This window comes from Trematomus bernacchii, unplaced genomic scaffold (assembly GCF_902827165.1).
Source record: "Trematomus bernacchii unplaced genomic scaffold, fTreBer1.1, whole genome shotgun sequence".
NCBI lineage: Eukaryota > Metazoa > Chordata > Actinopteri > Perciformes > Nototheniidae > Trematomus > Trematomus bernacchii.
In genome coordinates this window covers 5,898,424-5,920,121 of record NW_022987910.1, presented here as the reverse complement: position 1 = coordinate 5,920,121, position 21,698 = coordinate 5,898,424, and the positions used below count along the sequence as shown (strand labels likewise).

General features: G+C 44.0%; 1 protein-coding gene across 4 annotated transcripts in view; it reads right to left on the bottom strand.

The window, feature by feature from the left end:
• The window catches only part of cux1b (cut-like homeobox 1b), a 60,020-nt gene that overhangs the window by 984 nt on the left and 37,338 nt on the right, over positions 1-21,698 (bottom strand). The window contains exons 9-22 of one of the 4 annotated variants that reach the window (XM_034115123.1): positions 21,241-21,289; positions 19,391-19,492; positions 18,713-18,895; positions 17,666-17,724; positions 17,431-17,473; positions 17,251-17,347; positions 15,164-15,964; positions 13,751-13,852; positions 13,022-13,632; positions 12,776-12,917; positions 11,780-12,070; positions 11,451-11,639; positions 9,756-10,020; positions 3,697-9,514 (exon numbers count right to left, since the gene is read on the bottom strand). In XM_034115123.1, coding sequence (XP_033971014.1) covers positions 9,034-9,514; positions 9,756-10,020; positions 11,451-11,639; positions 11,780-12,070; positions 12,776-12,917; positions 13,022-13,632; positions 13,751-13,852; positions 15,164-15,964; positions 17,251-17,347; positions 17,431-17,473; positions 17,666-17,724; positions 18,713-18,895; positions 19,391-19,492; positions 21,241-21,289 — 3,415 coding nt within the window. In that variant the 3' untranslated portion in view covers positions 3,697-9,033. Of the gene's footprint in view, positions 1-41; positions 107-551; positions 633-759; positions 817-1,372; positions 1,457-1,611; positions 1,729-1,852; positions 1,960-3,214; positions 3,419-3,696; positions 9,515-9,755; positions 10,021-11,450; positions 11,640-11,779; positions 12,071-12,775; positions 12,918-13,021; positions 13,633-13,750; positions 13,853-15,163; positions 15,965-17,250; positions 17,348-17,430; positions 17,474-17,665; positions 17,725-18,712; positions 18,896-19,390; positions 19,493-21,240; positions 21,290-21,698 lie in introns of those variants that run through there. The other 3 variants (XM_034115125.1, XM_034115124.1, XM_034115126.1) reach the window with 3 other exon arrangements.

The window sequence follows — 21,698 nt, the reverse complement described above, 5'->3', positions numbered from 1 at the left end:
AGATGTTAGAGATGTTAAAACCCTGAGGTGAACACACTCACTTCTTAGCACAGAAAGCGGAGCAGTCTCTGCCGATACTCTCGCTCCAGGCTGTCTTGTACAGCACCTGAAAATAAATAAATAACAGTAAGGATGTTTCCCTGATGTACGAGGAACAGCACACATACACATATATTACAAATGGGCTGCAACCTTGGCTCTATTGGCTGCTTATTAGAGGCTCTCTATTGAAAAACTGGATTGATATATGCCATAATAAAGCTAAACATTTCCTGCTTGGCAATCTGTTTAGAGATCAATTATTAAGTAATACATTGCGACTAATGAACTGCTGTTAACCCTAAATAGGCTGTCTGTAACCTACCTTTCTCCCTTTTAGTTTTTTTACATGTGTATATAGGAGTCTATTTCTGATAGATATCCTTTTAAGTGAATGTGTCCTTGTCTGTTTGGGTCGCCTTGTTTGAACTTTTAAAGAAATGTTGAATATAAAAAGAAAGGATCTGTTTCATTAAGGTTCAGGAGCTCCTCTGCGTTGAAAGGAGACCCACCAGGAAGACCAGACAATGCAGGAACAAGGTGTAGAAGAAAGCAATGGTCCTGGCCATCTTGTTGGAGAGAATCACACGACCCTGAGAGACAAAAACAAGAGGATTAGTGAAGAGACTGCACCAAACACATCAAGAGTGTGTGTGTGTGTGTGTGTGTGTGTGTGTGTGTGTGTGTGTGTGTGTGTGCGTGTGCGTGTGCGTGGCTTACAAGGCTCAGAGTTGCTTTATCCCAGGGGCTGAGGCTCAGGTATCTGCGCTGACGCTCCTGAAACCCAGAAGAGTCGAGCTCAACATTGAAGATAACCTGAACTGAACACGACTTTTATAGATTTTGAAGCATAAATGCAATTGGCTAAAAGTAAAAAAATAAAAACTCTTTAAAATAATCTTAGTGGTATTTACTGAATATGTAGTAGAACAAAACGTGAAAATCTCTTAAGCTTGTGTTAACCACAGACCTTATGTCAATACATTTTCTACAAGACAACAACAGGAAGTGCAAAACGGTATCTCATTTCCTGGTTTGAAGAATCAATCAAGAGCTTTTTGAATCATCCCCTTACTCAGGACACAACATGTTGTGTTTCGCTCTTGGCTCTTATTCTCAAAAATAATTTTTATTGTTTTGATGAATGTTGAACCACAAAATCAGCAAATAACAACTTTCATCAGGCCTTAAATATTTTTGGTCAGTTGTCAGATATCAGAGAAAGAAGCTATGACAGTAAAAAACTAAATGATGCAACATATGGCAGTTGGTTTCAGACTGTTTAAGGGAAGAGTGTTTTTGTGTAAATATTAAAAAGGTGTGTGTCTTGTACCTTCTTGCTGAAAGAAGCAAACGGATCCAGTCTCTCCTCGTACTGGGAGGAGTAGCGCATCACGGTGTCGTCACTACCTCCAGCCTGCAGCACAGAGAACACACACACACACTGACTTTAATATTCCTGCTAAATATTTTAGACAAATCAACAAAACATCACCCATGTAGAGTGCAATCATTCATTCACGCACATGCACAGATACACACAGACACAGACACACACACACACAGACGCACTCTGCCAGGGTAGCTCTGCAGGAACTTGATTTTCTCGTAGAGTTTGATGTTATCTGCTCTCAGGCTGTCCAGCTCGCTCTGCAGCGCCTGCATGGTCTGCTGCACGGAGCGACTCTCCTGCAGGGGACAAAACAAATAGATGAGAAATTAGTCTTTCCCAGAAAAAAAAACACAGGAATACAGGAAGTGTGTGTGCGTGTGTGTGTGTGTGTGTGTGTGTGTGTGTGTGATCATGACTCACAGCTTCGAGCTCCTGATTGCGGGAGCGAAACCTCTCCCTTTGGCTGGAGATGATGGAGAGCAGAGAGTCCATCTGGCCCTGAGGCAGCTCAGGGTGGGGGCCCGCACCTGGAGGGGAAAATACACTTCTTATATAATAACAAAAATAATGCATACTTTACTAAAGCCGGAAGGGGAAATTCTAATCCCTACCTGATTGCCATAAGTCATAATGGTCATAAGGGCATGTTATATGATCAACTATATCTAGAAAATGTAACTATTAAATCGCTCTGGTCAGGCTAGTCTTTAGTATTAACTCTGACAAACCTTCAGCAGGGGCTCAGCAGGTTAAACATTACAGTTAGAGAAGTTTTCCTGTTTCAGTCAGACTGACTGACACCACATGCACGGGGTCTCCTCTCTTTAAGAACAAAGCATTTTCAATGAGGAAGTGATCTGGGGATCTTTACTTCATCAAACCCCATCCACACTGTCCTTAAATAATAACTACCAGCGATAACCTTAATAGTGTGTTATTAAAGGTGGGGTAGGTAAGTTTGAGAAACCGGCTCGAGATACACTTTTTGTTATATTCCATGGAATGCTCTTAAGATATTCATTGCTATCGGGATGTTAAGTGTTTTGACAAAAAATCCATAAAAAAATGTCATCGGTGGAAGCCGTAGTACTGTAAAAAGCACGACCAATCATTTTAGCCAGCCCGGCTAAAATAACTGGATGGCCTACCTGCCTGTCAGCCTTCCATCTGTGCACAAACTTATCTCGTGCCCTCATTGGTCATGTGCGCGTTCGTGTGTGTTGGAGGAGGGGCTCTGTAAGGAAGTGGCAGATTTTCTCCGGTTGTGTATTTTCAAATTCTAGCGATCTCGAGCCGGTTTCTCCAAAATTACCTACCCCACCTTTAAGTAATAATTTAGATTTGTATAGAGTAGTCTACATTTGTGGGGAAAGTGTGGAATGGTTTTAGGGATTATATAATATAATAATTCTCCGGATCAAGCATGTCAATAGTTACTACAAAGTTGATGTAAAGACTCCTTTAGACACAATAGAACTCAAGTAAAAATGTTTTAGCTTAAGTCATTTTAGATTACCTTTCTTATGAATTTGCTTCATGGATACAGTATATTGGCTTCTTGGGGAAAGACGACTTTTCTATCTGAACCTTTAAGTTTTAAATGAAAGGTTTGCATTTAAATAAAGTGGAATGTCGATTAAAATGATGTATACACTTAACTGTGTCAATAGCAAACTGCTACATCACATTGTCGTATTAAGCCACAGGGAGGGTTCAAATCAACTGGGACCCAATCATTTTTGTACAGTCCTTTAAACAGCTTTTTTTAACCCGGGGACATACCACTAAACATTGCAGAGGCCTCTTTGACGGGGTCCGGGATGTTCTCCATGTTGCTGACCTCGGAGCCGTCGGCGTCGGGACGCTGCAGGGTGGACATGTCCTGGATGGTGCTCAGGTCGTGCTCCAGCTTCAGGATCAGCTCCTTCTGCTCCGCACTGGTGCGCACCGCAGCCGAAAACTCCACCTGCAGCTCTGCATACCGGCCTGTGAGGGGGTAGAGGAGAAATACATATAATTTGAATATGGCTTTATTCCCGTTTGCTTTAGATTTGATTAGTTCCCAAAATAACTCACCTGTGGTGGCTGTAAATGGCAGAAGCTGTCCAACATCCCAACATGACTGAAACCCGCTACACCTACTTTCTTCCCTGACTTTCTAAGTGATCTCTTTCTCTGAGAATACTTATTAACCATGCACAGGTTCAACAAAGACATTTCCAACAAGACATTTCGCAAAGAAAAAAAAAACTACCACAGTACACTTTTAGTATTTGTATAAAAGAGATTTACTTCAATTATCACACCTAGGGTGCATGTGAATAATAATGATGATGATGAATCAAATGTCAATCATAACAAATACATTGTGAACGTTTCATACAGTGATATTGCTTTTCAATGTTGTAGAAGGGACTGTTTTACAGTGCTGAGAACAAACAACATGATACGTTTAGTAAATAGAAAGATAAAGAAACAATGATACATGAGGAAAAACAAAAGGGAAGGAGACCCCAACAAGGAGAAAAAAGCATCTCAGGAGTGACAGAAGTGCTAGGGAAACATCTTTCAAAAAACATCTTAACCATCCCTTTACAGTCATGCAGCCTTTTGTACTACAACACACATGTACGCGCACACACACACACACACACTCACAAAATAAGCAGTGGGAGAAGTTATGAGAATTATTACTTCCACATTGTTGATGACAAAGGTTGGAAAGATCATCTAAAAACACTCTGAATTGCTAAAGCCTCAACAAGCATCTTAAAGCTTTCCAAAAGGAGGGGGAAGAAGATCTCCCCAGGTCGTTTGGTTGTCAGACTACACTGTGGTTTAGCTATGGGTGAACTGAAGCCACGACACAAGGTAGCAACATTCAGAAAACTGTCAGCAACCTTTCAACAGTGGTGGATAACTAACTTCACTATTTGGCTTTATGCTTCCTCTTTTAAGTCTTGCAAGCAGTCGCTGAAATGTTTAGCACTCCGGAGTCGGTCTCTGGGTGGTAAAAACTGTACAGTTAAGCATGAAATAACTGATGAGATAAGAGGAAATGGTTTAAGACTTAAAAATTAGCCAATGTGAGAGGTGAGCGAAATAACATAAAAAAAGCACGCAAGTAAAGTGGGGGGGGGGGGGGGGGGGGGGGGGGGGGTGGGGGGGGGGGGTTTAAAGGATGAGTGTATTGTGCTGTATTATGTGTGTATGTATTACTGAGTGTGCTATGCATACAGCACCACTGATTCCGAAAGTGTTTCCTTACAAAACCCACTTCATAAGATATATTCTAAAAGTATTACAAAAAACATCTGAGGTTTTTCTTTCTTTCTTTTTTTTTCCTGAATATGGTGACCAGTGCTGCTGTTTGGGCTTCCATTACAACTAATATGTCAAAATGAATAACCACTACTTCAACAGATCATACAGTAAAGCTTTACGACTTCAGAAAACATGATATGATATACAGCATCTGTTACACCTTTACAATGTTATTCAACAGTGTATAGAATCATCTGATTTAAATTTGTAGAAAAATATCTGTGGATCATGGAAAAGTCCTGAATCGTCCCTTCTCTCCTCCTGCCTTCAAACAAAAGCATACTGTGACAAAAGTGAATCAATAGCTACTTGATTGACTGTATTTACACGTCTCTTTTCCAAATAACCATTTGAATTGGCACACGTCATAATCAATACCTGTAGTGCCACTATTAATGTCACAGCAAACCTGACACAAACAGAAAAATACAAAATGCCCTATGAATAAATTCAGTGTTATTACAGTGTATGCTGTTTTCTGCATGCTTCCTCCTTCATTCAATGCTCTGGCCTTTCGCTGCTAGATCAGGTTATGTACAACGTAAGAAATGCATTGTGGGAAAACAACTGTCTGAAATAAGACCCGGACGGAAACATGTCTGCAAGTCAGTCATAAGAATACACAAGCTCGCTGTTCTCCTTTTACTCTTTCACTACACTCCAGGAATTATATACAACCCTCTCCAGAGAGCTGAGACAAGTCAACTTCAAAAGTACCAATATTTATGAAGTGCATGGGAAATTAATTTGGGTCAAGATGTGGGCTATATTATGAACAAATCAGGTGAAATCATCTACATCTAATGACATCACTAGTTTGGTGCCCTGCTTGGCAGTTAAAGGCACAAATCTGATGATCTCACATGGATTGGGTGAGTTGATGGATCTGGCTATAAAATGGCAAATGGGTTAAGTGCTTATAAACTTTACAGTAGCTATTCATCACAATTAAACATACTGTGGTTGTCCAATCCGAGCAGTCCAACAGAAGGCAAGAAGCCTTCAGTATTCTGCAGAAGACAGATGTTTCACATCAGTCGTCCACAGGAAGCGCCAATGTTTGCGGAATTTGCAATTATTAGATACACTGGAAAATCCAATTTGACCTAATGCATCCTAATAGAGTGCAATGAGGTTATCAGTGTCTTTTGATAGGCTGCCAATACATCTGGATGTACATTCAGGGAAAGGGGAGGCTTAAGGATGGACTGAGGACATTTTGGATAGAAACCATAACAGGAGTTTACTCATAATATCTACAACTGTACAGGACAAAGGCCCTTTCTGTCACACAGTTATCTGGAGTTTGAAATAGGGGCTACTGTAATAGACTACAGTTTATCATTTAGAAAACATGGATACAGCAATCTTATGTTTTAATTTTAGTGTTCGGATGCGGAGAAGAGTCTGTGCTTGGTTCACAACCACTTTTTGAAAAAGGCAAACATTTTCCCAGGATCCCGGGCTCGTACTCTGTCGTAGTGTTTACAGACCCTGTCCCAAGTAAGTCTTCAGAAAGATCCTAATAAGTGCTTTGTTACAGACTGCAATATATATTCTGCATAATCATAGGCTGGCTATCTGTTCAATCTGACGTAGCACCCCTGCTAGCTGGTATACTTTTCTAATCTCAATTTGGCAGATATGACCTCTTTCAAGTTACTTCTGTTTTCAAGTTTAGGTAATTTCATTTGACCTATTTGACAAAGTCTAAACAATGGGACCTGCATAATTATGGTAACGTGATTACAGAGTGGGCGACGTCTATCTAAAGAAAGCTGCATGCCCTGCCGGACGTTGGTGCCGGGCTTGCCCAAGAAACAGCCGAACAAAAATGAACATTGTAGAAGGATAGAAAACAGGAAAAGAGATATGCTATCATATATTCACCGATCTTGATATGTCCTTTGATTCTCTAGCTAGCAATGTAAGAGCATAACTGTTGTGGTAAAAGCTTAATGCTTACGGGAGCATGGACTGTAGCAAACACATTTTTTTCAAAGCTATTGAAATGACACTAAACTTTAGGATTCATGAACATACAAACAAACGAGAACTAGTACATCTTTGTAAATATTAACCAATACTGCCGGCAGTCTATACGTCTAATAAAAATGTTACTTGCCCTCAGGAACAGTATAATCCCTTAAAAAATAGACAACTCAAATGATAAGACATTAAATGAAAAAAATACAGCACCTATAAATAAGCAGAATAAAAACCAAACTATAAATGCAAAATAGCAATAAAACCAAGCTACAGTAAATCATAGTATTACACTACTTTGTGAGAAGATTAATGTAATGGTAACGCATCAAACAGCTTAAAGAAGGGTGTCAGTTGTGCACTAGTAGTGTGTGCAAGTAGATAAGAAATATGACCCCACTCATTGGAAACACTGAACACTCCTCAATCGCACACATTTGTGCACACGCATGTATTGACAGGCATGTGTGTACATGCACCCACGCATACACACGCACACACACACACACACACACACACACACACACAAGGGGAGGCAGTAGGCTGACAGGCACTGAGGGCTTGTGTGGGACAGGGAGGAGGTGATATGCCTTATAATTTGTAGTGTATACAGTAGAATTCAATGCAAAACATCCCTGGATACAGGATAGACTGGAGGAGAGTGGAAACTACTCACACCAGGGTGGGGGTGAATTCACTTTGACGGCAGACACCAGAAAGTACAGATTAATCAAGTATTCTACATAAAACCCATTATTTCAGTCAAAAATGTCATTATTGATAAACTTCTTCTTAATTTTTTACTTCTGAGTGAATTGACCTCGACCCTGACTTACATGCAAGCAAATACAAATGCACACAGACACACGCTCACACAGACAAACATACACACACACACTCTTCCTGATTTGGCCTATAAAAAGATGTGTTTGTGAACAGAGAAAATGTGTTGGTGGTGCAGACACACACACACCCAGCAGGTCCAGTGCTGGGCAAAAGCTGTGACGTGCACGACCTCAAACAACAAGAGACACGTGAAGTATCAATGTGTCAGAAAGCTACAGTACTACGTGAATTCATTGTATCGTATTTTAAAAACGCAACATTATTCCATTCTAATCAGGGTTTTTTTTTTTTAAAGACAGTAACTTGTTATTCTCTTATTTTCTGTTCTTATTTTGTACTAATTAAAATGCTTCCTAAAATTCCCTATTTTGTACTCTTTAGAGTCAATAGACTGTGCAATCTCTTATTGGCAACCAAATTGCAATATCAAAAAAAAGAGATCATCCTTCATCCTTTAAAGACGGGTTTAAGGAGGCAAAAGAGGGTTCTTTCCATCCTTCCTCTTCAGATGAGTGCGTGTGTTTGTGAGGAATTAGAGATCCTTCTGGCCATCACATGGCTGTCAGCAGGATAGGATATGGGACACAACAGGTCAAAGTTCATCTCTCTTACATCAGTAACCATGGCAGCTCAGCCGGCAGGCCTTCCACTACCCTCTTAAGAGTGTAGGAGTGAGATGAAAAAGAAAACATGCTGCCATTGAGAAGAGAACACACACACACCATTTTTGGGTGTGTTTACACAAACAAACAAACAAACAGGTGCACACTGACGCAACCCCTAACATACAAAAACGCACACACACACACACGCAGTGAGTGAAAAAGGCAAAGGGTTTGTAACAGTCACTCTACAGTGTGAAAAATGAGGCGTCTCACTGAGTGAGGGGAGGTTTGTGGACACTTGGGAGGTGAGAAGAAGAGCGGAAAAAATCTCCTTTAAGAAAGTGAGAGTTCTTGTAAGAGAGTTCCTGTCTCTATCTATCATCTAACAGTGTCTATCACTGTGACAGCTGCTGTGTCAGGCCTTGCCTGTGTTTCTGAGTCCAGGTTTCATCCTCAGCTGTGGGTCAGACCCACGCTCAGGAGGAACCAGTCTGGTGCACCAGTGGCTGGTGATAGGGGAAGGTACAGCAGGGCCGGAGGCCAGCAGGACGGCTAAGTGCTTTTCTCAGTACAAAAACAAAACTCAGTTTAAAAAAAAACGGAGAGACGCATAGGTTCTCTTATTTTGTTCTTCTAGGTATTCAGTAAATCTTCTTTTTAAGGGTTTTGCCAACCGCTCTTTGTTTCTTTCCTCTTTTCGGAAAGCTTTTCTGTAATAAAAATGGCTGCTGAGCTTGACTTTGGCTGTGTCCACTCTCCAACTGGAACAGAGCAGGAGGGGTCCAAGGTTAGAGGTTGTGAGGTTATGAGACAAGAGGGGTGCAGGATGCTCAGGAGGAGCTAGAACTCCCACTCTGAGGGATCCTCTTTGCTAGCAGCCTTCTCCAGCCTGTGGATGATGTTATTGAGATTGGCTGCTTTCTTCTTGCGCAGATTGTTGTCCCTGGGGTTTCTGGCAGGGCCAGAGGCTGGGATGTTAGTACTAGAGGCAGAGCCACTGGAGGATGCCTCTGTGAGGCTGAAGAGCCCCAGACCACAGCTGGAGCCTGGCCCGGTGCAGTCTAGCTGGTCAGGGGAGTTATTAGATCCCCCTGCCTCAGACTCCACCTCCATGTCGTCTTTGCATGCTCCTCTGTGATCCTCCAGGCCCATGCCCAGTCCCTGGCGTGTCTCCACTGTGCCTTCAGATTCTGTCCCATCACAGCTGTCCCCCTCTCCTGATTTGGACCCTCGGAGGGATGGGGAGCCCCCCTCACTGCCATGCCCTAACCCTCCAGCGGCCTGGATCTCCTCTATGAAGAGCTCTCGCCGGATGCGTGACCTAAAGAGAGACACAGAAGTCAGTCACACTACCCAAATCCTGAAATTAAATCTGTCAGACGCAACACATTTTACATTTAACTAATCTTAAAATACTGCATGAGTGCACTGATGTGATGTTTATTAAAACAGGGCAGGCATAAAAGCCCTTCCTTAAACAATGTCCATTTATTTAACAATACAATATGGATCCATCATTCACATACACACATAGGTATATGTAAGGCAATGCAATAGGTCACCTGTAGTTATGGAACCAGTTGATGACAGTACTGGTCTTCAGGTTGAGCTGGGAGGCCAGCTCCTCAATGGTTTTTGGGGAGGGATAGGGCTTCTGCTGGTAGGCCCTTTTTAGGGCCTCCTTCTCCTCGGGGCCCAGCACCACCCTGGCTTTCTTCAGATGCTGATGAACCGGGCTCTGGGAGCCCTGCATGTAATCTTGCCCCACTAAACCCACGTCCACAGGATGGCTATCACTCAGGGAGCTTAGCCGCCTCTTCATGTAAGCTAAACAGCAAATAAAAAACAAGAAGTGGAAATCAGTGCATCAGAAAATACATGATTTGATAAATAATCAAGAAGAATGACAATATTACATTATATCTGCAGCAGATTGAGGCTCTCGCCTAAATCACCAAGTTCTAGTTGTTTAGAATTAGAATGACAATTGACAAGCAATCTGTATGTGAAGAAAAACTACTATGGATCAGCTGAATGGACAAGAGATTATTTTTTAGTGTATTAGTTAACATGTATATGATCAATAACTGTTACAGCAATATTCCAAGCAAAAACATTCAATCGTTTTTCTTTATCCAGCCTGGTTTCTCACTCTTCTTCTATCTTCTATGACAGCCACTAGGTGGTGCTATTGTCTTTCTCCGGAACTAACAATGAAAGCATCTCATCCATTTTAAAGCGAACAAGCAGAGCCATTCACACGGAGCACCAGCAGCTAAAACCGAACAGCTCATGGCAGCTTTGCATGAGGTTGACATTTTTTCAACCCCAATATATGCTGCCGGATATATTAGTGTTGCAGAGAAAGACCCCTCAGAGCAAGGTTAGACCACTCTGAAAGTTGTGTGCTGCCTCGCAGGCTTGTGCCACAAGGGTGAGAGGTCAAATGCGGTTACTCTGTACTAGGTCCATGTCTTTCCTCTGGGCTGTGCTGTCAGCCAGGACTATTCCCTGTTGCTATTCAGATACATTACTTTGGGGTCAGTAATCTGAAACAAAGTTGAATGGAGAGTAACCCCACCCATCCACAATCCAAACTCACTGTTGTAAGGTCAGTTTTGTTTTTTGCCCTTGTGCCTTATCTGGGATATCAGGAGGCTAAACTGACCCCTGATGCTTGTGCCTGCTGGCTGGTTCAAAAACGCGTATCTCTTTTCTACAGAGAGAGCTTCAAGTGAGCATCGGGGGTCACTGTGAGGCAGCGAGCGGGGTGAGGCCCTTTGGCTTTGCTGATTCTTAAACGCATCATGCAAACAGAGGGGAATAAATAATGATGGAGTGATAGAGTGGGCGATGCAGGAACAAATGATAAAAATACAAGCTTATAGACACTGATGATTATTATGATGATGAGGATGATGAAGAGGAGTGCTGATGACTGTGAGTAAGCAGGCCCCCGGCAGTCCCCGAGCTGTCACATCTAATACAGTATGTGATGTCTACAGTCCTGATTGTTACTGACATCACACCAAGATGACTGTGATCTGCACAACATGCTCTGCTGTCCTGCACAAAGGATATTGTGTGTGCAGATGTGCATGTGTAATTCAAAGGCTGCTGTCTTTTTGTGACTGTTTATCAAATAAATGCCTGCTTAAGCAGATAACATGAACGTTTTTCTGTCACGGTCTTTTGTTCATTATTTGGGGAGACATGCTGCTCTATATTTCTCATGATTGAGCTTTTAGCACACACACCTTTCTTCTCCAGGCGCTTCATGTCCATGAGTTTCTCCACACTGTGTGGGTCCTGGATCCAGAGCTGCATACGGACGAATGGCTCTCGGCCTTTCAGGCTGAGCTTGTGCCAGGGTTTGGGCCTGGCCAGCAGGTCTGAGACAGAACCCTGAGTCAGACCCAGGATAGTCTCCCCAAACAGACGCTGGCCTGGTTAGGGCGAGAGAGAGTAAAATGGAATGGTCATTTCAGAGAACTGATTCTAAGGCTGAATAATTCATCATGATGCAGGGGAAGGGCAAAAGAATTATCAACTAAACTGCAAAGACAGCACCTCCTGTGTTTCTTACCAAGGTTATTATCAGTCAGCACCTCCTTAACCTTTTTGGTGATGGCATAAGTATCAAGCTCAACAGACATGGCAACCATTTCCTGGATACTGAGACCCGAATGACCGGGGACAGGCAGCGGGGTGCCGGGCTGGGACTCCCCACCTGAGGGATCCTCAGACGCAGGTTTGAGACTGGAGGACTGTGAAGCGAGTGGATCCCCTCCAAGACCGTTGACAGACTCCTCAGCTGAACTGAGGGGGGACTCAGGAGCAGGGCTGCAGCTGGCAGATGTCTTGGGAGTACCCTCTGCTTGAGGAGAACAGACAGGGTGAGAACGTCGCACAGGTTAGAAGACATGTCACCATGTAGCACATGTTCATCTCCTCTCCCTGCTGGGTTTGGGAGGAACTTCCTTTATACTAAATCAACTAATTGAATTCCTGTTAAGCAAACATTAAAGGTGCTTAAGTTTGAAGTTTGAAGCTTTTTTGGCTTCTTCCTCCTATTCCTTCATCTCCCTGTCTCTGTCTGTGTAGTACTGCTGTGCAGCTCAGCAGGCTGGAAGAGAGCAGTCATGAGGAGCTGTCAGTGTACATTAGCTGCTGTTTACACCCCCAGAGAGAAAGAGAGACACGCAAATGCGCGCGCTGACACACACATACACACAGAGCTGCCATCTGGCGCTGCAACACTAACTTGTCTATGACATGACAAACCAGCAGCTTGCTGGCTGACACTGCCACAGCACTGAGGATGGGGGGATGGTGGGAGGAGGAGGGAGGGTGAAGGGGGGTGGATTGTGTGAGTGACAGAATGACAGTAACAACTAGCCACTAGCTCTAATCAGGCTTTCAGAGAAATGCTCGAGCCCAAAGAGCCTGGTTGTGTGAATCCATGTAGTCTATGAGCTGGTGTGTGTGTGTGTGTGCGTGTGCGTGTGCGTGTGCGTGTGCGTGCGTAAGTGCGTGCGTAAGTGCGTGCGTAAGTGCGTGCGTGCGTGCGTGATTTGTTTACCTTGGTTCTGAGCTGGCTGGATGTGTGCGTTTTGCCCCAGGTCTCCGTTGAGCCACGGCTGCATGCGGAGGTATGGCTCTCTGCTCCTCTGGTTCAACTTGTTCCACGGCTTGTGTCGAGACAGACTGTCACTCAATATTCCCTGAAACACGCAGACAGAGAATGGCTCAGACATGCAACCACTGAAGAGTAAAAGCAGAGAAGGGCACACACACAATCCTTTCCTTTGGCTGCGCCCCGCCTCACCTCTTTGGAGTCCTCCTGCATGTGGTTGTCCTCTCCTGTCTGGCTGACTGCGGCCCTGCGGGGGTCCGTGTGCATGTTGCTCCACCACTGCTCTCTCCAGTAACCCACTCCTCCAGAACTTCCAGAGCGGCCGGGCCCTTCAGAGCTCCGACCCAGCCTGAGAGCTCCCTCAACTGACAGGTCCATCCCTGAAGAACCCCTGCCCTCTCTCTTCACGCTGAAGTCCAGGATGGGAGACGGGGATGAGGGGGAGGACAAGAGGGAGCTGCTGGGCTTCTTGAGGGAGAGTGCCAGGGGGTTGTAAGGGGGAAGGGGAGCGGTCAGCGAGGAGTTTAGGAAGTCCCTCTGTGATAGTAATGAGGAGGAAGACGAAGATGACGCTTTGAGGAGGGGCTCCATTGCAGTTTGTTGGGCCTCCATCTCTCTGCGCGCTTGCTCTAGGATGGAGCGGATAGCCTCATCTGACCCGTGGCCCCCTCCTCCTCCCAGTCCTCCCAGGCCTCCCAGGCCTCCCAGTCCTCCCATGACTCCCATGCCTCCCATGCCTCCCATGCCTCCCATGCCGCCCCCACCTTTCAGTCCTGCATATGAAGGCTGAGCATGGGACAAGTCTGTGGAGGGAGGAGAAAAAAAGGGCATCATAAGTCACACCGAGAAACACTCACAGCCACAATACATCATCTTCAATGCCTCAAATCCTCTGGAGAGGAGAAGAAAACTGCGACTCACCAGCTTTCTGCACCTGCAGCTCTCTTTTGGCCTGCTCCAGAATGGACTTGATAGCCTCATCTGAACCAGCCTCTGGGGTGCGGACCCGGGCGGTAATGTTACCTGGAAGGAAGAGAAGAGGGAATGGGAGGAGGTGAGAATTCATGTCAGATTTGGAAGCAGAGATTACCAAGCACAGAGCAGGTGAAGAGATCAATAACAGTCTATATAAGAACATTGAATAATTACACCATAGCACAACGAACAACATTCCCACCACTGAGCTACAAGGCAACTACACTGAATGGTTTCTCATCTTTTCTCTGGTCCCTTCGGAGCGCACACATGCACACGTGCTACAGGGTTTGTATAGTAAATGCTCCCCACAGAATAACAACTACCAATAAAATCCCTAAATACACATGCTGGCTTCTGCTTTGACGCAAGTCACTGGAACTGTGCGGTTACCTTCAAGGCACACACATATATATATATGCATGCCTCCCACAAGTTAATAAACGCCAACTCACATACACACACGCACACATCATAGACACGGTTCACCCCAACACGAACATGCCACACAGACAGAACGTGCTAAAATCTGTTTGTGAAGGGGACAGACCTGTGTGTGAAGCTGTATTGGAGAGGGCTCTCCGCTTCGGAACATCCTGAAACATTCGGCTAAGCTGGGGCTGGCCTGAGCCCTCTGTTAAAAACAATATACCACACACTATGTTACAGCTCTGGTGTGTTTTTATCGTCTTTTACCGCTAGACTATATGGTGCCCTATAATCCTGTGCAAATATATGGAATTTTGTTGGGACTTCCATCCAGTGCACATTATAGTCCCATAAATGCATTGATCTTTAGCATCTGTGGCCCCTAGTAGGAATCAAAACTCAACCTCTATCAGGAATTATAAAGTAGTGCAAAATAGTGAGAGATAAAATAATTTAAAAGAGAAGTGTTAAACAGGGACATACTAACTGCAGCCTTATTTTTAACGCATTCTTTTTTTTCTAGTACTAGGGTGGTTATATTTGTGTGTACCACTGAGACCACCTTCAATCAAAAATGTCCTGATGCGTTAACAAAAGCAGGCCCAGGCTAATCGAATCTACCCGTAGTTAACAGTACCCTTGCCTTCCTCCTGGTTCCCACGATCAATACTATTGATGTGTGAAAGGTTTCTTTATTGACCGCGATAGCTAGGAGAGGCTCTTGGGATCGGTGCGTGACTAGGAACTCACTGAAAACATACAGGTGTGGCACAGGATGGGAGTTAGGAAAGAAAAAGAAAAATATAAAGCTAGTCCATATTGACAAGCGAATCAATGGCTCTGTGCAGGGCTGTACACATGCAAGACATACACGCACACACACTCTCACTATCACACGCGCACACACACATTAAAGATACACTGACTCACCTCTCTGCCGTCCCTGGATGCTGCGCAGTGCGAGGATGTTTTGCTCATCGGCGAGGAACTGCCTCATCTTGTGGAAAGGCTCCTTCCCCCGGATGGTTAGCTTGTTCCACGGCTTTGGTCTGGCCAGGATCTCGCTCACCGATCCTTGGGACAGTCCCAGCACATAGTGGCCAAACACTCGCTGGCCAATGTTGTGCTTGATCAGCTGCTCTTTCACCTGTCGGGCAATCTCAGCCGTGTCCATGTCCTCCCCGTCCAAAATACTTCCCGTGGTGGCCTCAGAGTGGCTGGGTGACGGGGATGGGGCACTGCCAGCGGTGCTGCTCCCATTCACAGGAGCCATGTCTGGGCTGGCTGGAGGTGGCTGGGGGCTGCTGGCCGCCAGAGGGATGGCAGCTGACCCAGAGCCTGGGGTGGAGGTAGGGATGGAGCCGAGGGTTGGAGTGAAGGGCGTGAACAGCAGAGCGCCACTGGGGATCCCAGACGACTCCTGCAAGGCTTTGGAGTAGAAGGTCTGAAGCAGCTGCCGCTGGATCAGGGAGTTCAAAGCCATCTTACCACCCACCAGAGGGAACACAGGGGAGTAGAAATCCTGTCCAATGCCCGTAGGACTGAAAGGGTGCGCTTCGCCGCTGCTGGTGTTGGTGGCAGTGTTTAGGGTGTCCGTCTTAGTGCGAGACAGGGGGAACTGGGAGGAGGAAGGAAGAGAGGGAGGGGGAGAAGGGGGCGAGGAAGAGGGATCGCTGGGCATGGTCTCCTCCTTCGTTGTGGACTCTTCTGTCCCTTTCCGCCCGGCTGACCCTACAAGAAAGGTCAAACACACCATGCATTATGGGGGGGTCAACAAAAAAGGGGTTCCAAAAGAGAGAGAAAAAAAATAACAAAAGTTATCTTAATCAAGTCTTTTCCAAATTAGTGAACTTTGTTTTCCTTTTTTGCCAACCCCCCCAGACAAAGTGCCCATGCATTTGTGATTTCAACCTTTCTTGTAAGACACAGCCTGGAAGAAAAAAAAGGACAAACAAAAACATTTGACACTGTGCCACTGAGGCAGATTAGCTTGGCCCAGGGCTCAGGCTCCCTCTCTCACTCTCTCGCAGGCAAAGTGGAAGTAAGTGGACAGGGTACAATGATCCACAGATAGCCAATACAGCATGCAAGTCCTCATCCACGATGTTGCCGCTTGTCGATGCAGTATCAGAGTCTTTCATTAAAAATACATCCAGGTGAAAACAGAGCAATACAACTGAATTGAAAAACAGTGTTTATGGCTGAACAGAAAACGAAAAATGCATGTCACTAAAAAAACAGTGACTACACAGCCCTGCTGACTCTTAGGCCTGACTTCACCTCTTTCCTCAATGGGTAGATTGATTACATTCATACATTCACCAAAACAAAAATAAAAATAAACTGAATTTACTCAGCCTTTTAACTACTAGAACCCATCTTGATGGAAGCGCTGGGAGAAATAATATTCGAATGCATAACCATTGAGACATGATTGAGTAAGACAGTAAGCAACCCTTACTGTGAATGTTAATCAATTCAAAGCTATTCAACTATTCAAGCCTAAAGCTATGACATTTCAAACGTATAAACACTGTTGCAGAGGGCAAGATTCTCGATGTCGGGGCGAACGTTCGGTGTCCTCGATTTTGTGTACTGCAATTTTGTTATGGTTCAGGCTGACCTCCTGCTGCGGTATTCAAAGATACCAGAAACGGTCTTCCTCTCCATGATGTGAGGGACTAAAGCAACGACATTTCTGTACCAGGATTACACATTTTACTGTGGACCAAATGTTGCAAATCATTTCCCAAAACATTATTAAATGGTTAAGTATTCTCAGAGAAACAGAATCTATAGGCATACATTAAGTATGTATACATTAAACTGCTATCTCTTGTTATAGCTGTACCTGCACAGCCTTACCTGCAGCTGAACCCTCATCTAAGCTCCAATAAATACTGGACTCCCATTCTGTTGGCATTTTGTGCTGGTCCACGTGAAGGTTTTTGGGAAGACAGACTGGGCAGTGTTGATGTACCGGCCCTTACTATAACCGTACATGTTGGCAGACTTACCGCTGAGCTCAGTGTTGGCGATGCGCAGAGCGGCGCTCTCAGATTGAAGACTGCGGTTCCTCTCCAGCAACAGAACCTCCAGAGGTTTGGAGGAGTCCTGGTTCAAAGTGAAATTGTATGATTTGTTTCATCATTAACTAAATAACTATTGCTACAAAATGATGTGAAGGTAACCTTTACCTGCATAGAGTCAGATGTCCCAAACTCCATGGACTTGAGGATGCTGAGGAGAGAGAAAATACACATGAACCTCCTACTAAAGAAACACATCTACAGTGCTAGCTTTTCTATTTGTATCTCTTCGAGGATAAGAAAGAATGGAAGGGCAGACACACATCATGTTTAACATTGTTAAGACATCAAACTAATGCAATATATATGTCTGTGTGTACTCCTCTGTGCGTGTTCTCCTCACCTCAACTCCTTCTTCACCTCCTCATAGTCAGCTTGCTTAAGCACTTTCTCCTCCAATTCCTGTAGATAAATGACATGGAAATGAATTAAATAGTTAATAAAATAAGTAATCCTTCATATGTAGGGTTGGGAACCGAAACTCGGTTCCAGGTGAGAACGAATGCCGGGTATCGGGTACCCATACAAAATACACAATTTTGGTTCTGCTTAACGGTTCCTAAACGCGGTAGACCCTGTATTCCACTGCGCCGCGGTGACCCGGTGGAATACAGGGTAAGGGCGGACTGGCCATCTGTGTGTTCTGGAGAATCACAGAACGGCCGGTCGTCAGCGGGCCGTTGGCGGCCGGCTCGGTACGCTGACGGCCGGCACCGCCCTTAACTTTGAATTAAAACGGCATCATGTAAGTTGCGCTGACAGGCGACAGAGGTCCACAGTGGCCCCGCAGCGAGGCTCCCCCCCGCCCTCCCATAGACAGTTCACGAGCTCAGTCACTTCATAACACCAAAGATGGATCGCAGTAAACGCTCTAAAGTGAGGCTCCACTACACTAAAAAAGAAAAAGACAAGGCACAGTGTAATGCCTGTTAATAGCTTGCCACAGGCATAGCTCAGTTAAAATAAAGCACAGCTATTGTGCAATACATTTGTATTGCATGTATATTTTTTATTTGTAAAAATGTCAGTTAAAGCTTAAAAGAATAAAGATATTTTTGTTATCTAAACGTTTGACCTCTTTCTTTTACAATTTTGGAATTGAAACGGGGAATCGATAAGAACCGGAATCGATAAGCAGAACCGGAATCGATCAATTTCAAACGATACCCATCCCTATTCATATGTCATGTACTCTTTTCAGAGTCTTTACTCTAGATAACAGAACAGAGCTAACAAAAGTTTTAATATAGATTCAGGTGTGGTCAGAATACACCACGAAGCTAGATAAAGACACAAATACAGTAGTACAGAAAAAGTATTTTGAGAAAATGACTATTTAAAATCAATCTAATGACAAACTAAAAGCTGCAGCGGTGTTTCCTGGTTGTACCTTGAGAGTGGCAGTCTTGCTGCTGAGCTGCTCCTCCAGATGTGCGATCTGAGAGCTGGTGGTCTCTCGGAGTTTGGTCAGGCTGGCCTGCAGTCTCTGGACGTCCTCCACCAGCTGGGCTGTCTCCCTTTCTTTGGCCCGTAGCTCCGCCTCCTGACTTGAGTTGGATGCCCCCTCCGTCTGCTGTTCCATAAAGCCAAATAGAAAGCAATTTAATCAAATGAGCCAAATAAAACTAATACCACAGCCAGATGAAGTCCTGCTTTCAGATACTTTCAATCAATCATTACAGACATCAGACAGAAGTGGGTCAATGTACTGATTATTGTTTCAAAAGGTCTTTCCTTTAGATCAATACATATTTGTGATGCGTTAATTAATAACGACCACGCAAAATTGAGGATCAATGAAGCAAATACTTTGGTGTGGCCGTCTGTCACTAACTAAACTTCACCTCAGCAGTCGTTGAATTGACCCAATAAATGAGTAAATCAATACACCAATCACTTATAGCCACCCTGGCAACCTTTCCTTTGCAAATCAATACACCATTGATGACACCGATGTGTGACCTTTAAGATAAGTTGATCGCCTCTAGCATAAAAAAGGCCCAGCTGATCTTTAGACTATCAATACCTATTTGTCAGCCATGCAGTAAATCAGAGTGTGATGTGTTACCGTGTCGGGGTCGGCCTTGGCCGGGCTGCCCAGCTGTGATTGGCTGCTCAAGGACACCTGCTCTCTGAGCGAGTCCATGTCGCGCTGAGCTGCCTCTGCTCGCTGGGAGGAGAGGAGGGAAAGTTTAGGAAAAATCCACAAGAGGTTCAAACATTGTCATAAATTATCGATCTAATGGTCAATTAACAGCTACTGTGTAATGTTCTTTTTTGGCATACACACATGAGCAAGAGCAATTGAAAACCAATCTAATACATTTACAGGGAGAGAGCATCATGTGTAGCAACTTAATGTACTTTGGAGGATGATGTTGGTGATGAAACGTTACTAATAATTAGCTCAACATTTGTTTTCAGGCTCGGCAAAGTCAACAGATGAATGGACTACACTGCACAAGGGTTTGGCATACCAAATAGGGAATCAGATTGAAGGAGTAAACGTTTCAAATAGACCACGACCTTCTAACGGCCTACTGTGTGTGTCTTTATGGAAAGGAAGTCCACCCCATCCCAGCAAAAACAAACACATACTACAAAGTGGAGGGAGGGCAGAGAGAACGCAAAGTAAGTGTGTGATGATGGAGGAGGGGGGATTTTTCCTTAATTGAAAATATTAAATGAGTCCTGGGATAGAGATACCCGCTGCTTTGTGTTTATGGCCAAACCGCCAAGCTCCAGTTGGGAATCATCTGCAACACCGGCCAACTTGCCATCATTAAGAGTCACAGGGAGCCGATTCCACACTGTTCCTAATTGCAACCATATTGAGAGCTGTTATTGACTGGGTGGGAATTGGACTGTTTGCTGTAAGAGAGAAATCCTGTTTTCCATTTTCTCTTTATAAAAGCGTATAAAAAGTCTGTGACTGAGCTGGAGGCCATGCTGTCATCCTCTGTAAACCTCAAATCAGAAGTGTGAATAGTGTGTGTGTGGCATTATAGTTGGAGCGCTAACCTTTAGGCTAATATTAACATTACATGCCTATGCTACCCCTTTAGCCACAAATCATATTCTTGGGCTAATAATGAAAGTTAACAACAATGACATTAACAGATACCACAGGAATGTTTACAACACAAGGGCAGAGAGCACGCCAGGGGGCTTATTTCAGCAGGGTGGGTTTACTAGGTGTGTAATAAACATGTAAAACAAACAGCAGCCCTCACAGTAAGAAGTCACTATTTGTTCATGGAAGCCACATTTCATAGATTCTGAAGAGACGGATATTTATGTTTTAACGGATAAGCCTGTGGATATTCTATGTTGATGGTTTTCTGAAACATATTTGATTTAAAATAAGATCCAAACCACCAGTGTGTAGTCCATCAATCAATACTTAAAGTAGAATGTAGTTTCAAACAAACGCAACTCAAACAGGAGTAAATAGTGCTTACGCCGAGGACTACTTTAACAACCAAATTAAAACATGCTTGCTGTTCTAGTGGATGTATACAACAGCATGATGGTGTACGTGGGATTGACTACACAAATAAACAAAACTGCAGTTCCCATGTTTAACCTTTTAAAACAGGAACACGTCACCCAGTGCAACTTTGTGGCTTACTAATGTGTTTTTAACGTTTTTTTGGACGACAATGGAGCTCTTTGTCTCAGAGCAATCAGCAAAATAAGACCTTTCAAAGTATCTTGGTTTCGGTCTTTTTGTGAAATTTGTTGACGGTAAGAAAAAAATAGAATATCACTAGAATCTCTATATAAAATGTACATGCATCAATTTAAACACATTTCTCTCAGTTTATTTTTCTATATTTTAATAATACAAATATTGAAGGATAGTGTGACGGAGAATTTGAACAATGCTGTGTAAAAATGTTCAGCTATGAAGTTTACCTGATTGGCTCTTTCCAGGTCTGTCATCACCATCTCAATCTCATCGGCCCTGAGAAAGACATTTACTGTTACAACACAGGAAGTGACAGCGCTTGTAACAAATACAAAACAAATATGAAAGAATGGATACATGGACAGATGAATCCCAGGAAGTACACTCTGCACACATCACGTGTGAGTGCGATTGTTTAGAGAGAACTCATTTAGGAGGCTGATGCCGTGTCCATTAAGCTACTGTCTAAATTTCACCTTAATCCATCGATTGTGAACTCCATAACCCAAACAGCTTGTATGTGTGCATGCATCGATGTATTTAAGAGTGTGTGTGTATGTGTGTGTGTGTGTGTGTGTGTGTGTGTGTGTGTGTACATGTAAGCCCCTAAACCCAGGCTACACTAAAACAGAGGGATTACATTAATAGAGCTCTAAGTCCTAATACAGCCGACTAATCTGCTATG